The 17,373-nt window shown below is 35.8% G+C and overlaps 1 protein-coding gene across 2 annotated transcripts; it reads right to left on the reverse strand.

Moving 5' to 3' along the window:
• Positions 1-289: 289 nt before the first annotated feature.
• On the reverse strand, positions 290-15,400 carry IDO1 (indoleamine 2,3-dioxygenase 1). Of its 2 annotated transcripts, XM_004777699.3 has the most exons (10): positions 15,191-15,398; positions 10,791-10,886; positions 10,544-10,663; positions 7,527-7,645; positions 6,407-6,421; positions 4,563-4,662; positions 3,633-3,750; positions 2,499-2,550; positions 1,890-2,038; positions 290-890 (listed from the first exon to the last, which is right to left on the reverse strand). In XM_004777699.3, the coding sequence occupies exons 1-10, from the start codon at positions 15,287-15,289 to the stop codon at positions 577-579; spliced, it is 1,182 nt and encodes a 393-aa protein (XP_004777756.2). In that variant the 5' UTR covers positions 15,290-15,398; the 3' UTR covers positions 290-576. The 2 variants fall into 2 exon arrangements, with proteins under 2 accessions (XP_004777756.2, XP_012903988.2); XM_013048534.2 differs by lacking the exon at positions 10,544-10,663 and having other exon boundaries at positions 15,191-15,400.
• Between the last annotated feature and the right edge of the window lie 1,973 nt (positions 15,401-17,373).

Raw genomic sequence — 17,373 nt, forward strand, 5'->3', positions numbered from 1 at the left:
TTGTTAGCCCAGATTAATTTACTCATGAGGTCACTCGATCTTTTATATATTTATTCAACAGATATTTGTGAAGTATTTTCTAAGGTCGGAGGATGCATGGGTCAGTATACCTGATATCATAAAGCTTACTTAACATGTAATAAGAAAATAGAAAAGTACCAGGTATTTATAAATAAGTGTGATATTACTGTAGGAGAAGTATAGGAATTGATTAGCCATGCTTAAAAGATAACAGTGTAGATGAGGTCTTATCTGGAGGAGTATTTAATTATAGTTATGACTAAAGCAATTTTTAGACATTTTATTATATCAATTTTTATTGAATTTCATCATTATGTTCTAATCCCATAATAGAGATTATAATCTAATCTAATTTATTTTTATTACATTCATATAAGGATGGCACAGATACTGAAAAATCATTTTGAAAATTTTTACAAGTACTATTAAAGAGTTGTGTATTATCAATTCATGGGTCTGATATAATGAGAAATCACATACATACACACACACACACACACACACACACACACATCTTTGTCTTGGCAAAATGTGCCCTTGTTTGAGTTTCATTAATTACTTCTCAAGCTGGAAGCTCTTAGTAGTATCTCTCACACTCTTCAGGAAAGTCATGAGGTCAGTGCCTCCAGTTCCTTTATTGTCTTGCTGGCATGAAGGACGCACAATGTACTTAGATACTATTTCTAGGTGATAGTTTCTCAGGGAAACCATAGCTTTCACACACTCATTGTAATCTGCCTGCAGCTCAGTATCACCTTTTGAAAGAACAAATTCACGGACTGAGGGGCCTGACTCTAATGAGAGAAGAAATTCCCGGTGAGCTGGTGGCATATATTTTCGCATTTCCTGGAGGAATCTGGCAGCAGATTCTGAAAGAACAAGAGAGAGATTAGGTAGAAGAGAAGCCAAAGTGTTCCCCCAACCCATGTGAGAAGAGTGGGTAGGAGATCACACATGACCATTGCAGCTTGAGTTTACAACTATCCTATTAATGCTATTGGTCTTGCTATTAGTAATGATAATTATTGTAATATATACTTAATGCTGAAAACCACATGAGCTGAACTCATTCGTTCATAATAAAGTTTTTTGTGTGCCCTTTCTCACTTCCCTATTGTATTTGATCCTTCTAAAAAGCTGATGATATAGATAGGGTATATTTAATCTATACCTGACAGATCATGGCACTGACTTCAAGAGAGTTTAAGGGACAATTTTTACATAAATGAATTAACTAAGAAAAAAAAAAGCATATTTTCACCTATGTCAATATCTTTCCCTTTGACAATTACATAGAAGTTTAGGAAAAGAGAGAAAAGTACAAAAGTTCTTACTGGAGCTTCTTCTGCCTGCTCTAAACCCCTAGAAGGAATATAATGAATGTGGTTCATCTTTCACCTTTGGTTCATCTTTAAAATTTGAGCGAATGGGTCAGTAAGCCGGCCAAGAGCACTGCCAAGCCTCCCCTTACCACTGAGGTCTCCACCTCCCCAACTTCAGTCCCATGGCATTTGCAGGTGACTTTCTCTTTCTGAAACTGATCTCATACATTTCCAGAACACGTGCTATGGGCTTCACCATTCGGACCTTATGTACATGCCCAAATCTCAAGATTGAGAGGGTGATGAACTTGGGTTTTGGTTCTGGCTTCACTACTTTCTAGCTGGTTAATAAGGAGCCTATCAGTTATCCTCTAAAGAAACTTAGAAGTTCCTGCTTGGCTGTCTGTGGAATGGGATGATGACAATATAGTCTTGCCTTACTAATTCTTCTACAAGTGTCAGATAAGGTCAGATGAGATGCTGATTTTTTAGACATCAGAGCACTATTGTATATGAGATGATTATTATTTGTCATTGTCCACTCACCTTCACCAGATTTTTGCTGGATGCCCAGCAGAACATCAAAGCACTGAAAGATGCTGCTTTGGGCAGCACTGCCCCCTGCATACTCCCTTGGAGTGTCCGAGAAGCCTTCATACTTCAGACCCTTTGGCAGTTTGGAGCTGTTTTTCCACCTAGGCCAGGAAGGAAAAAAATAATCACTATTTGGATAATTGCCAAATTTTCGGGTATAAAATCTTATACTAGAGGATGAATGGAAAGTGACATAAGATCAACTTCATTATTCTTCTTCCACGTTCCCCTTCCAGTCATGTTCATGTTTGAGAAAGACAAATAACACGGTCTGAGCAAATTTGGCAAAAGTATTCTAAAAATGGAATTTTACCTTTGCACTAGCAAAGATCATTCTTTTTTTTTTGTTTGTTTGTTTCTAAATGATTACCTTTCCTGTTCATACTCCAGTGCATGCTTGGCCAAGGAATAACAGAGAGACAGTCTATTCTTTCTTTATAACATGTATTTTACGATAGGAATCATGTCCTAAACCCAATGGATAATGGGGACTATCAGTGGGAATTTGATGTGTACTTTATGTGAATTGTTTAAAACAAATTCAAGCATAAGATTACCTACCCAGACAAGTATATGCGAAGAACATTGTAAAATGTGTTTGGGTCCACATATTCTGTAAAAAAGATGAGGTGTGTTTAGTTAAGCAGTTATCAGAATTTTCAGAGGAGATCAAGATATTGTAAACAACTGATAATGGGTTTTGGTTTAGGCTGCAGGAAAGGCATTATGTCAGCCTGTGCAGAACAAGTCCCTGAGAACAAGCTCTCATTCACCTGATTTTTTCGAGGGCAGCCCACATCTACTCAAAGGGTCTACCATCAGCTGACACACAGCTTGGGTCAAAGAACATAGGCCCACCCAAGACTCGTCTTCAGGAGAGCAATTAAACTGTCAACATTTCCTTAAAGCTATTTCATCTGCTTACTGATATAACAGATAAACTACTTACATAAGGAAACAAAACTACACAAAATGAAAAGCAGAAACAAGAGCCTCAGGGGCTCTATGGACACCGTCCCTGCGTCTCCCTCCCCAAACATTACTAACTTTTCTGATTTAAAGGTCAATCTTTCTGCCAAGGATGAATCAGTAGTAACTCAAAGCCCAGTGGTACACAATCACATATTGTTAAGGCTGTCCAGCAGGGCACAATTTGTGTGTGTGTGTGTGTGTGTGTGTGCGCGCGCGCGCGTATGTGTGTGTGTGTAAATCCTTGTTTACATACTTTTTTAGTTATTGCTGTTTTTTGGCTCTTAATTTTGTAATAAATTTTGAGCTCAGTGGCTTTTCTATGTTGTTTCTTACTTAAATTGTGAAAAAGCAGAATTTTGGGGGAGTTCCTATAAAGCAGAAGCTAAGTACTTCAGAACTTAGAACAGCCTGAACCTTCCACAGGTTTCTCCATGATTTCAGTGAGAGGCAATGACATTATTTACAGTTAAGCAGACCTGGCTTCACAATTTATTACCTGTGTAACCTTGGGCCACTTATCTTATCTCTCCATTAGATTACCTTATCCATAAAATGCACATAATAAAACCTTCCACAGGAAAATATAGTCATTTAGGGAGATAAAGTGAAAACACACTCACTAAGTGAGAGTGTTTTTCTTCTGTTTTCTCAACAACTCTAGTCTCAGAAAATCAGAAGCACGTGACTGTGAGCCTTGCATGTTTTCGGGTATACAGTACTTACTATGCATTTTTTCAAACTCTTTACGGGCTTGCTTCAGAGAAGAAGCTATATAACGTAGTGCTTTTTGCAAAGCATTCTGGTCCTCGTTTTTAACTGCCTTGAATAAATCGGGAATTACCTTTAAAAAAAAAAAAAGATGAACATACAAGGTTTACTAGCATTAAATATTGGCATAGAATAAAATTCTCCTAATTCTTAATCCCTAAATTAAATGTAGGATTTCCACTTCATTTTTGGGCTGAGTATCCTTTTATTGTTTGACTAATCTCCTTATATTTAATTAAGTTTGGTTTTATTTTTATTTATTTATCACTTAGAGATAAATCTATATAGTTTTATATAGTTTCATTTCTATTTCTAATCATCAAAACCATTAGATTTATGTCACTATGTGATCTGGTTTCAGTGCCAACCTACATTAAAAATGCATCTCCCCTATTAAGGTTTTAAACTTAATTCTAAATATATGGGTCTTGGGGTGCCTGGGTGGCTTAGTGGGTTAAGCATCCAAATCTGGATTTCAGCTCAAGTCATGATCTCAGGGTCATGAGATCCAGCCCATCAGGCTCCATGCCTAGCATGGAGCCTGCTTAAGATTCTTTCTCTCCCTCTGCCCCTTCCCGCTTGTGCTTTCTCTTTCTCTAAAATAAATAAATAAATAAATAAATAAATAAATAAATAGGTCTTACATTTTTTATTTAGGTGATACACAAAAATAAAATATTTCTACCAGATGTTCATTTACCAGCCAATTAAATAATCAAATGCAGTATTTATTTATTTATGTTATGATTTATATATTTATAAATCATAATACTTATGATATTAAATATATCAAGATATATTTCATGCATAATATAGTTCAGTTACTAAGTCATTGCTCTGCTTATGCAAATAGAGATAAAAATTTGCTTGTAGGGATGGACTCACTTTGATTGCAGAAGCAGCTGCTATCTCCACCAATAGTGAAACCAGGAAAAATCCTTTACAGCAGTCTCCACCAGGAAACCAAAACAGAACATCCATGTTCCTAAGAAAATAAGTCAAGGAAGTCAAGAATTTAGCAGTAACACTGGTGTATTTGAGTGCTTTGTAGTTTTCAAGTATTTTTATTCCATTCTAGTTTCAAAAAAATCTTGTGAGGTTAAGTATAAGTTTTACTATCTATGTTACATTGTTGGGAATATGAGTGTTAGGTCCATTGTCTAAGATCTAACAGTAGGGTAAGTTGGGACTTGAAATTCGATTTTAGAATTTAGGGCTAGAAATACCAAGACCATTTCTGTTTTTATTCTCTCATTAATTTCTCGCATGCATATATATTACTGTATTTGTATGTTTATACATACTCAATGCTTATGGAGACAATTGTAAGGTATAATTTTAAGTAGTCTTTTGGCTTTAAATAAATATATCTATGTCCATATTTTTGTCTGTGAACCTGATTCAATTTTTCAGTGGTTTACCTGCTTTACATGAATTTGGGAAATGCAAATAACTGATTAGACCCTCATTTCTTTCTTTTTTTTTTTTTTAAGACTTATTTATTTGAAAGACAGATAAATAGAGACAGCTCGATCAGTGGTAGGAGCAGAGGGAAAGAGAAAATCTCAAGCAGGCTCTGCCCTGTGTGTGGAACCCTATGTGGGGCTAGATCCCAGAACCCATAAGATCAAGACTTTAGCTGAAACCAGGAGTCAGACACGTAACCATCTGAGCCATCCAGGTGCCCCCTCGCCATTTTCTCTTTTATTGTAGTTTTGCACTAGAGCAAACGAGGTCTCAATATCTGTAGATCTATACATTCATGGTGGTTAAATTCACGGACTCTGAAGCCAGACCATTTCTGCAACTTAACTTGCTGCGTGACACGTTTCTGCCTCCTTGTTCTCATCTTTAAAATGAGACTGATGATATCACCCTCTCATTTAAAAACCTTCCATAGATTCCCATTGATTTTAAGATGCTATTTAAACCCCTCATCATAGCCAAAAGTCCTATATAATCTTTCTGCTACGTTTACTTCTCCATCCCTTTTCTACTACGTCCATCTACTACGTCATCTACTACTTATCAGTGACATTAGCCTTCCTTCACTTCTGAGAATGCAACACAATTTTCATGGCTTTGAGGCCCTCACTCTTGCTGTCTCCTCCTCTATGAACACTCATCCTTTCCTTCTAGCTAATTCCTTCCTACTTACTCTTCCGAACTCAGCTTGAATAACTCGCTACAGGGATTCCTTATTCATCCCTTTCATTTAGTTGGAGTTCCCAGCACTTTATCCTCTTACTCTCCTCTTAATCATAAAGAAATTTACATAACTTTCCTATATCTGCTTTCTTCGCCAGGGCAGGATTATTCCTAGGTTATTTACCTTTGTATCCCTAACTCCTAGCCTCTGCCCAATGCATAAACTCAAAATGATAAGGATTGGGTCCAAAAGAACAGGTTTATGTATCTGGGCACTATGGTCATTAAGTCAAAGACACACAGATGTATATGCATTTTGCATTTATGCATATTAATTGCATTTTTATATATGCAAGTGCTATTTTTGTATCTATCTGTAGCTATAATATCAAGCAGACACAGTCCTATCACAGTCATAGAGCTAGTTAAGGATTGGGATTATTTGCTCTTTAAACAATTACTCGAGTTATTTTTTGCCTGAATTCAATTGGTCCTTTAAAAAGTACATTTAGAGGATATTGATAAACCTATACTCACTTTGAATAACAATTCTTATAATAAAGTAAGAAGCAAATACTTACTCATAAGTCATGGGCCTTTTGAAAACATCCATGAAGCAATGGATCAATTAGAAGAGAAAGAGAAAATCAATTTAAAAATCAAATAGCTTTGAGTTATTCTTATTCAATTTAATACTACTGAATTATCAGAGATATAAATAAAAGAGAAAAATATATACATGTGTGGTTTTTAAAAATATCAACTATGCATTGCAAACACTTAGGACTTTGTAAGTAAAAAAAATAAATAAATATAATAAAAAATAAATAAAATAAATATTCAAGGAACACACATGGTCAGTCAAAACTAGTTGCTACTAATAAACTTTTTTAAAAATTTAAATCCAATTAGCCATCACCTAGTTACCCCATCCCCTCATACTCCTCCCCTCCAGCAACCGTCAGTTTGTTTCCTATAGTTAAGAGTCTCTCCTGGTTTGTCTCCTTCTCTGATACCTTTCTATTCTTTTCTAGATCAAATCCTTTCGGTTTACACTTTGCTCTCTACAGTACTCCTCTGCAGATACGCACCCAGAGTCCTGGGACACCAGAAGTCTCAGGTCCCTTTATGGTAACAGATCGCATTGCTTAAAGGAGAGGAGGGGCCTAGAACCTCAGCAGATGGCACTGAAGGCCCAGGCATTGCCATCTCTACTGCTGAAAATGTGTCAACTCTTAACTTAACTGAATAGTTAAAAAACAAATTTGTAGGATCTCCAAAACATGTTAATTAAGGAAGGCCAGACACAAAAAGAGCACATACTCTATAATCTCATTAATATGAAATCCAATAGCAGAAAAAATTAATTTTTAATATGACAAATCAGAATAGGTTTACTTGGATGTAGAGGAGAAAACTGAATGGAAAGAGCCACAGAGGTGATATTCTGTATCTTGCTTAGAGCTAACCTGTATATAGAACAGGCAAAGTCAACAAACTGAGCAGTTAGGATGGTGCAATTCACTGTATATTAATTACACAATTCTCTTATATATTTTTAGTTATATGCCAGCAAAAGAAATCATACCTCCAAAACAGAGAAGAAAGCTGTGCTGCCGAAAATTAAATCAATGGCTAGTGCCCTATTGATGAAAATAGCATGCGCTTCTTTAGTTCCTATTATAATCACAATTCACATACCCACTGGGATCCTTTTTCTTCCAGTTTGCCAAGACACAGTCTGCATAAACCAGAATAGGAGGCAGACCGAGCTTCTCAGAGAGTTCACAGTAAGGAACAGCAATATTCTTTGGCAGGACCTAATGAAAACACAAAATTTAGTATTAACCTTCGAGGTGTCTTACATTTTCTTCTGCTTCCTGCTACCATTCCAACTACTCTATTAGTGCCAAAACATGAGCGGTTCATCACGGCACTCTGAAGCCAAACAATCATAATTTTCTCTTCCTCGTTTCATAACTTAGTCCTAGTAATCATTATATGTTTATGTTTTGGATGTGCGTTGTGTACATTATCTAGTCAGAGCAAAAGGACGTAGAGGGTACAAGGAGCAAGGATGCATCCTTGACTTTCTAATGGCCTGGAGTTACTTGTAGTCATTTATTTACTCATGTATCCATCCCATAAATATTTGTTAGACGGTTTCTCTATGTGAGGAGCTCTTTATCAATAGGCAATATAAGAATAAAGTCAATTGTCTTCAAGAAACTCAAAATCACTTGTAATTAAGACTTTGGGATATTATACATAGTAAAAGGGCAAGTGGTTGGCTGCCCTTGAGCACAGCGCTAACAAACTCTCTCCTGGATGATTTTTTAGAGTGACATTGGGGCTTATCCTTGAAGACGCGCTTGTGTCAGCCGAAGGAATCTCCTTTAGCCTTCTTTTCTGTTTCCATGCGGAGTACACCAACTGGACTGACACTGGGCTCTTTCACTCATCCTTCCTCAGAGGAGGTATAGAGGCTTATCTGACCATTGACTGTGGGAGTGGGACTGCTGCTCAGCAGACTTTGTTTTCAACACTTTTTTCCTGACCCTATTACTCTGGATCTGCTCTGTGCCTGGCCACACTCTAAAAGGCTACTATCCCCATGGGCAATCCTGAATGGCTATATGCTTTTCTAGCAGGCCCATTTTCACCACACATGCAAGCCATATTTTCTAACTGCTCTATTAATCATAATGCTGACCTTTTATTCTTTATCTCACTGACTTCCTCATCTAACTATCATTTGGTTTATAACTAGATGGTCCCATATAATAATTAAGGTTACACTTGTCATCAGCAGCTGATGGTTGGAATATGTGTATCCAACCAGGCAAAGGACAGGGATGTGTAGCTCATCTGGAGTTGTGGGCAGTGGGATTGCAATGGTAGAGGCGGTATGATGATGAGGTCCTCTCCACAGTTCTGCAAAACTTATGGGAGCTATAACCTAAGTGGCTTTATATTAACTTAATAGACCTCGAGATGATGGTTTAACAAAGAACAAAATGTTAGAAGGAAAAACATTGGCTATCAAAGTGACACCTGGATGTGTGCTCCCCGGTACAGAGCTTTGCCTCTGGGAATTGAAATATTTTGGTTTGCAACTGATTTACTTGTTTCAAAAGGAAATTTTTTGCTCTTTCTGAATTAAAGAAAAGATCAAAGGGAAACAAAAGGAAAGTTGCTTAATTAAAAAGTTAATTTGGAATGACAGGAAAAAGAAATGCTCAAACACATCTTAATCTATTAGAGACATGCAGTTACTAAGAAACTCAGACGCTAGTTTCTAGCCCATTGTAAAGAAAATTGTGCCTTATATTGATGTATCTTATTTTTTATCCATTTACTTTACTTTTCTACAATTTCCTCACTTAAATATATTTGTTGCTGGCTTCTAAAATCCTTTTTGGAATAATGTAGTATATAAAAACTAGATAAATTGAAAATATATTTTCATGTTTTATTTTAGAATTCTGACTTCACTCTCATAAATTTATTGTCTTTTGATTAATCCACATACATTCTGGTCTCCATATTTTTTTGCTGGTCCTTTCTTTCTCTTTTCTGCTCCTCTCCTCTTTGGGTAAGCTCTACCAATCTTTCAAGAAGTAGTTCAGGTCCCGCTTCTTCCTTCCCACTTTATTATACCAACTACTCTTTAGCTATTCTGGGCTCTCATGCTTCTGCATCTAGCACAGGCTACCTTTGTTATTGATGATCTTTCTATACAATGCTTACACATTTAGCGAGACTCAGATTTTAGCAAGTCTAGTGAGGTTGGGTCCTTAAGTTGTCAGGCTATCTAATACCTTTGTATCATCAAAAATCTAGACATGATAGTTTAATGATTATAAAGAAATTTAAGATGATCCCATGATTATGCAGAGCAGCTTTTTCCTTTTGTTTAGATATCAGGGGATGACATATCACATAGGTGGACAATATGTGTTGTTGTATATTTAAACAGCATGTGGAAAGACAAACAAGATAACATTCCAATTACTTTTGTCAAGGAGGGAAAAAAATATTCTTTAAATGGCAGAAGGTGCTTCTGGAATCTATTTTATCTCTTTGTGGTTTAAAGAGTCAGTATTACAATCTGCACTGGTTTCATGAAATTAGAATTGTCAGATAAAATACAAGATGATATTTTAAATCTAAAGTTATCTACTATTCATGGGAGTAGAGTGAAACCCATATATTCTTCCATGTTGATGGATGTAAGATAGCACTTTAATATTAAGAAAAGCCATAATATGTTTACATCTCCCAAAACTCATTAATAGAAAAAACATTTCATATTCAAATATACTGATTATGGTGTCATTTACAATGGTAAAATGTTAAAAATAAGTACAGAATAAATGAAGTTCAGGAACTCATTAAAAAACTATAAAGTGATTTCGAATGATGATTAGAAGGACTGTGTACTAACTAAGAAATGCTTACAGTATACATTCAGAGAAAGATAGAGAACATACACCTAGATACACAGGATAGAGCAAGTGTGTTACATAAGTAAGAGATGAAAAATCCAATAATGATAGCAGTTGGATATTAAATCAGTGAATGATTGTTTTCCTTTTTATTTTTTTCCTGTTATCCAAGCATCACAAAATCTAGTTATAATAGTTTCAGAATGTTTTTATATTAAATTGGATGTCAATTGTCATGTACCATAAGAAATATCAAAAAAATCTCCAAACCTCTCGAACATCTTTATCACCTTGATTCCACACATATGCCATGGTGATATACCCCAGGGTCAGATGTGCAAGGCGCTGCGACTTGTGACCTTTGAGGCCATCAATACTGTGAATTTGTAACTGAAAATAAAAGAGAGGTTGATTCAAATCGATATGGGGGATAGCACAGCTTCAAAGCCAGGTTAAAAATGTTAAGAAGCTAACATAGGAGTAACGTAATATAATGTAATGTAATGCTTTTCCAGACCTGGTCAACTCTTTCCCGTAGTTTATTTTTTTCAATCAGTTCCGGTAGATTCTTAGCAATGGAAATCCATTCATCATAAGGTGAAGGTAGCTCCTCCTTGAAAAAAAAGAAAGGGGACTTTTATGTAGTAGCAAAAGTTTTTATAAAATAGTTTTGCTTCTGACTGATAGTCTCTCTCGCCTCTAGATCTGTTCTGTGCAATGCTGTCCTGTCACACACTTCCCCGTCCAGTAACTCCAGTCCCTGCATTGCCACCCAGGGCTCACAACCTTCTTTTTCTCTTCTCAAGCGCTTTTACCTGCCTGTCTTTCACAGTTCATCTCAAAAAGTCCGCTGAAATCATCCTGATTATTCCAGTCTACCCTTATGTTATACCTTTACACTATTAAGTAATTTATTGTTATCTGCTATTTATTTTTTCTTCCTGGCTAAATTAAAAATTTTTTTGAATGGGAGAAAAATGAGATTTTTTTTTAAAGATTTTATTTATTTATTTGACAGACAGAGATCACAAGTACACGGAGAGGCAGGCAGAGAGAGAGGAAGGGAAGCCAGCTCCCTGCTGAGCCGGGAGCCCGATGCGGGGCTCGATCCCAGGACCCTGGGATAATGACCTGAGCCGAAGGCAGAGGCTTTAACCCACCAAGCCACCCAGGCGCCCCAAATGAGATTTTTTTTTTTAGATGTCACCAATAGACTAGACATTTTGCTCAATAAATATTTAAATGTTATAATGACCAAAAATGTTTATTGTTATCTCCATTTCATAAATGAGGAAAACAAAGCTCAGTTTATGAAGTTGTTTCGAATATGTAGTTTATTGTCATTGAATATATAAGTGTTTCCTGCTTTGAAAAATCAATGCTCTTTTAAAATCCCACTATCTGAGGGCAAGGATTTTATCATGCTTTTAATTTTCTATTTCTCACAGAACCTGGGACAATACTGGACATGTAGGAAATGCTGTATATTTCCATATTGATTGTCTGCTTTGGTACTATAGGCTTATATTTCAACCAGTAAGTGCAAATAAAAGACCAACAAAAGTTTCTCCTTGGTTCTTATTACATTTGTACTTTCATCTCAAAGGAAAACATATAGCAAAGACCTAGACAACACCCTGAAATGAGATTCAGATCTCTGCACAACTTCCCATATGCTCTTTCCTATTCCTCCTTCATGTCCTTGAGGTCATCAATTCTGAACTATGGAGACATAGCAACATTAGATTAACTCAAACCAATGTAGATGAAGTTTTGAGCTACAAAACAAAGTTAATATTATAAGTAAGCTATAAAACAAAAAGGCAAATATAACATAAAATTCAAACATTTTCACGGGCTGCAGGTAACAGAACAGTCTTTGTCTCTGTTGGGGCAGATTTTTAACAATGAAAGATCCAAGCACTAGATAGTCACCTTTCTTGTTTCTCTGAACTTTTCTCCTTATCCACAAAAAATGCTATCGTCTAGTGTTTTTAGTAATACACATATCTTTTGTTTTGTTTTGTTTTGCCTTCTACCATGTAACATAACTTAATTTTTGGTTGTTACTATTTTCCCCAAAGAATGGATTTTTTTTTTTTTTTTTGGTTATATATCATGATTAGCCTCCTGTTGGACAGAACTATCAACAGATGTAAAATTCAATCAATAATAACTTCTGGTTCAGGGATGCCTGGGTGGTTCATAAGTTAAACACCTGCAGTTCAGGTCATGATCCTAGGGTTCTGAGACTGAGTCCCACATTGGGCTCCTGGCTCAGTGAGGAACCTGCTTTTCTCTCTGCCTACTGCTCCCTCTGTTTGTGCTCTCTCTCCCCCTCTCTCTCTCAAATAAATAAATAAATAAAATCTTTATATATATATATATATATATATATATATATATATATATAAAAGATATATAAGAAGTGTATACACACACACACACTTCTGGTTTGGAGGGTGCTTAAATGGTATAATATAAATCAGTAAAAAAATAACGCAGCGGGTCATTCAACTACTGCTAGATTATATAATGTATTTTGTATTTATGTAGAATTAGAAGACATATTATTTTCTTTTGGAATAGAAAGCTAATAGATTATATGAGGTGAAATGGACATTTTTTAGTTTATAATTTTAAGGAAATATCTTCAGTGAAGAAATAAAAATAGCTCCTAATTTATTTCTCTTGTTTCGGGACATGATCTAACTTCCTAAGCATCTTAAGTAGCAACATTATTTTTTTTTAAAGATTTTATTTATTTATTTGACAGACAGAGATCACAAGTAGGCAGAGAGAGAGGAAGGGAAAGAGGTTCCCCGCTGAGCAGAGAGCCCAAAGCAGGGCTTGATCCCAGGACTCTGCGATCATGACCTGAGCCAAAGGCAGAGGCTTTAACCCACTGAGCCACCCAGGCGCCCCACAACATTATTTTTTAAACAGTTCAGGAAAGGTTTTGTTTTGCTTTGGTTTGGGGGTTTTGCTTTGCCCCTGGAAATCTGTTCTAGAGATCTCCATAACTGTCATAATTGTCTTTTTTTTTTAAAGATTTTATTTATTTATTTGACAGAGATCACAAGTTGACAGAGAAGCAGGCAAAGAGAGAGGGGGAAGCAGGCTCCCTGCTGAGCAGAGAGCCCAATGCAGGGCTTGATCCCAGGACCCTGGGATCATGACCTGAGCCAAAGGCAGAGGCTTTAACCCACTGAGCCACCAAGGCACCCCAATTGTCTTAATTTTAAGAGAACTTACTGTGGGGGAAAAGTGATATGAGGTTTCACAGTTCCTGAAAAAGATTTTTGTTCTTGTACCACTGTACATGTTCAAAATCATCTTATTCTCTCACTTTGGTGTTCTTGAATGAAACAGTAGCAAGTCTGAGTATTAACTGATTTGCAAATATAAGGCAAACTAGGTGCTTTTATCAATAACATTAAATTAAATTAATAATTTGAAGAGAAGAATAAGATTGGGAGGAAGAATTTGCTTTAGATTTGCCTTTATTTATACAAGATATTTGTAGGATGTTATTTCTAAGTACAGTCAAATTGGATCTGCATTTAAAGATGCCCTATAGGGGAACTTGGATGTCACAATCAGTTGAGCGTCCGACCCTTGGTTTTAGCTCAGGTCATGATCTCAGCTTAGTGAGATTGAACCCTGTATCAGGCTCTGCACTCAGCAGGGAGTCTGCTTGAGATTCTCTCTCCCTCTGCCCATCCCTCGCTCATTCTCTCTCTCTCTCTAAGATAAAAGATGTCCTCTAGAATACAGAGTCTGAGCCACAATAAATAGATACATACTTGTACATAGAATTATCACAACATGCAGCTGGTTCTTAGAAATCGTTTGGAATCTCATGAACCTTATTAAACTCAGGAGTGGGGTAGGGAGAAAGTAATGCTTTATGATATCTTCTTCTCTTTTTTTTTTTTTTTTACAACATACATAGCACTTTTTTTATTATTTTTTTATTTTTTATAAACATATATTTTTATCCCCAAGGGTACAGGTCTGTGAATCACCAGGTTTGTAAACCTGGTGATATCTTCTTCTCTTAAGAGAAGCAGCATATTATAATAATTTTAATATCATTAACTCTGGAGCCAGATGAGTCAAGTTCACATTCCATCTCTGCCATCGTTAGCTGTATGAGTTTGGGTAATTACCTAAATTCTTCATGACTTAAATTTCTCATCAGGAAAATTTAGGATACCTTTTAGCATGTTTGTAAAGAAGAAGTAAAAATATTTATAAATTGCTTAAAGATTCTATATGAATATTTGATAATTGAAATAGATAATAAGATGGTTTTCACAGCATTCTTTGGAATATGACTTAGAAAAATGTAGTTTTAAAGTCAAACGTTTACATGTCTTACTATTTTTACTATTTTTAAGCAAAGCTTAAATTACCTCTTTTTAAAGGTAGTTTAGACTCACTTGAATCTTACACTTAGTGACAACAAGCATTATTAATACAACACAAAGTTGCTTGATAGATTATCTCAAAAACCTAATCAAAGCAGGCAGACATACTTCATTCAGTTTATGATATATCACCCAAGAAAGAGGGTTCCTTTGACTCATGGATCATTTATTACTTTGGCTTTTTCAAAATGCCCCCCCCCCAAATGCAGTTGTATTAAAACAAAAAACTTTGATAGTTTCCTTATCACATCACTTTCTTTATTTGTGTAAGGTAACTAAAAACTGCATTTAATACTAAATTTCTAGGCAGAAAATTTTAAGTTAAGTATGAACAGTTTATTAAAATCTGCCTCTAACTTTGGCACTGCTTTATCAATTGTTTAGTAAAAATTACTGAACCGCATTTGTTCAATAGAAGTAGACTTGTCCAGGTTAGCAATGATAATAAAACATTTTTGCCCATATCTCAGTAGCCCCATCTTACCAGTGGTTTTGGCAGAGCGAAGCCCAGCTCTTTATCTATATGGTATTTTTCAAAAATTTCCTGAGAATTTCCCATAAAATCTGTTGCATTATGTGCCATCCTTGCAGTCTTCTCCTGTGGTCCTTCTCAGTTTGATGCGGTTTCAGAGCATCTATTTATTATAAAGGTGGCCATAGCCACTGACCACAAACTTAACACGTAGGCAGTAAAAAATTACTTCCACTTTTGGAATAGTTTCATTTTCTTTCTTTGTAATTTGATAAACAATAAAACCACAAAAGCATCTCTATTCATCACATGAAGAAACTGAAAGCTTCTTTTCTTATGAAGTGTTTATTAATGAGAACATCATCTGTTTACTGCCATCAGGGAAGTCAGAAGGAAACTGAAATAATCAAAACCATGAAAATAGGTAAGCAGAAAAAAAACATTTTTTATGGGACTATTTAAATCTTTGAATTAAGATAACAAATTTGACCTAGGCCAAAGTCTTAAACCATCACTTAGTCAGCACTGTCATCATTGGTTTTTCCTTAAAGTCTCCAGGGTTCTTTGAACATTTTAGTGCCTTATTTTGCAGCCCTAAAAGGCAACCTGTGGTACACTGAACCAATTGATGACTCCAAACCAGAAAAAAATAGAAACACATGAGGAATTAAGATAGTACCCCCTACACCTCCATTTTCTTACCCAGTCTTTTATCTGTGCTCACAATGATACAGTTCTTTCTTCTTCCTATTCCTTATAAGTCCTTTTTAGGAAGATTTTTATGCATCTCCTCTATATTTAACTGCTCAGGACTGATGATGAGGCAATAGTCTTTCACATTTAGAGAGCTTGTAATGTGTTAGAAGTTTAAATAAAGGATGAAATGCTCTGAAAATGTCTCTTTCAAACTGTAAATTAAAACTGCATTTGGTAAAGGTTTTTGAGGCTGCAGGAAGTTCTGTGGTCCCTTACAGGTATTGTTCGATCTTATTAATGAAGCTGAAGCAAGAGCAGAAACCATATCATTCTTTTCGATGATCAAAAGCAGAAATTAGTGTTCAGTACATTATAAAAATGCAGTTTTGTAATACAGCTTATCAGTACTTGAAGTAACTTTTGATGGTGCATGACTTTGCATTCTAGAATATCTTTCAGACTGTTCTTTCCTCTTGCATCATGGGTTTCCTCTACATCATAGTTTTTTAAGAATATGTTCTCCTGATAATAAAAGTAAGAGAAATTGAAACCAAAATTATACAGCAAAGAGAACACTTGGCTAAGCTTCTTGAAAATGAATGATTCATAAGGCTGATGTTCCTGAAACCAGGCCCAAGGCAAAAGAAACAAAAAATGTGTCATGTTGGGCTATCATATCTATATGAAAGCCAAAAATTCCAAAAAACTTTTAAGAATTAGAGAATGTGTTAGTCCTATGGTTTTTCACTTTTTGTACCTGAATTTGTTTTCATGGGTGAATCAAAAAAAGATACAAGGAATAGAGTTTCAGATAATTTTGTCTTTTTTTTTTTTTTTTGGTCTTGAAAAAGACTGATTTTTTTTAAGAAGCATAGCTTGATAAAAACTTTTCTTGACTCTGATTATCCAACTACTTCATTAAATTTGTCCTACTTTTTGGGGGGGGTGGTTGGGTTGCTCAGTAGGTTAAGCATCCAGCTCTTGACTTGACTTAGGTCATGATCTCATGGTCATGAGATTGAGACCCACTTCAAGCCCTGTGCTGAATCTTCTTCCTGTACCCCTTCCCCTTCTCATGTATGCTTTTACACCCTCTCTCTAAAATAATTAAATAAATAATAAATAATAAATCTATCTTTTAAAAAAATCCATCCTACCTTTGACTGCAGAAACAATAATACTTTAGTATCCTGCTTCATTCTTTACCTATTTATCTCTATTTACACACTTTTACCCTTTTCATATTTCAGAAACTACATTCTCAATTGATCCTCAGTCCTCATTTGTCTTACTTTTTCTTCAGCAATAATCACATCTCATTGAAAATCTCTTTTCAGGAGCACCTGAGTGGCTCAGTGGGTTAAAGTCTCTGCCTTTAGCTCAGGTCATGATCTCAGGGTCCTGGGATCGAGGCCCGCATCGGGGCTCTCTACTCAGCAGGGAGCCTGTTTCCTCCTCTCTTCCTCTCTGCCCGCCTCTCTGCCTACTTGTGATCTCTG

The sequence above is a fragment of the Mustela putorius genome, unplaced genomic scaffold, assembly GCF_011764305.1.
Source record: "Mustela putorius furo isolate JIRA1106 unplaced genomic scaffold, ASM1176430v1.1 tig00003976_pilon_pilon_pilon, whole genome shotgun sequence".
NCBI lineage: Eukaryota > Metazoa > Chordata > Mammalia > Carnivora > Mustelidae > Mustela > Mustela putorius.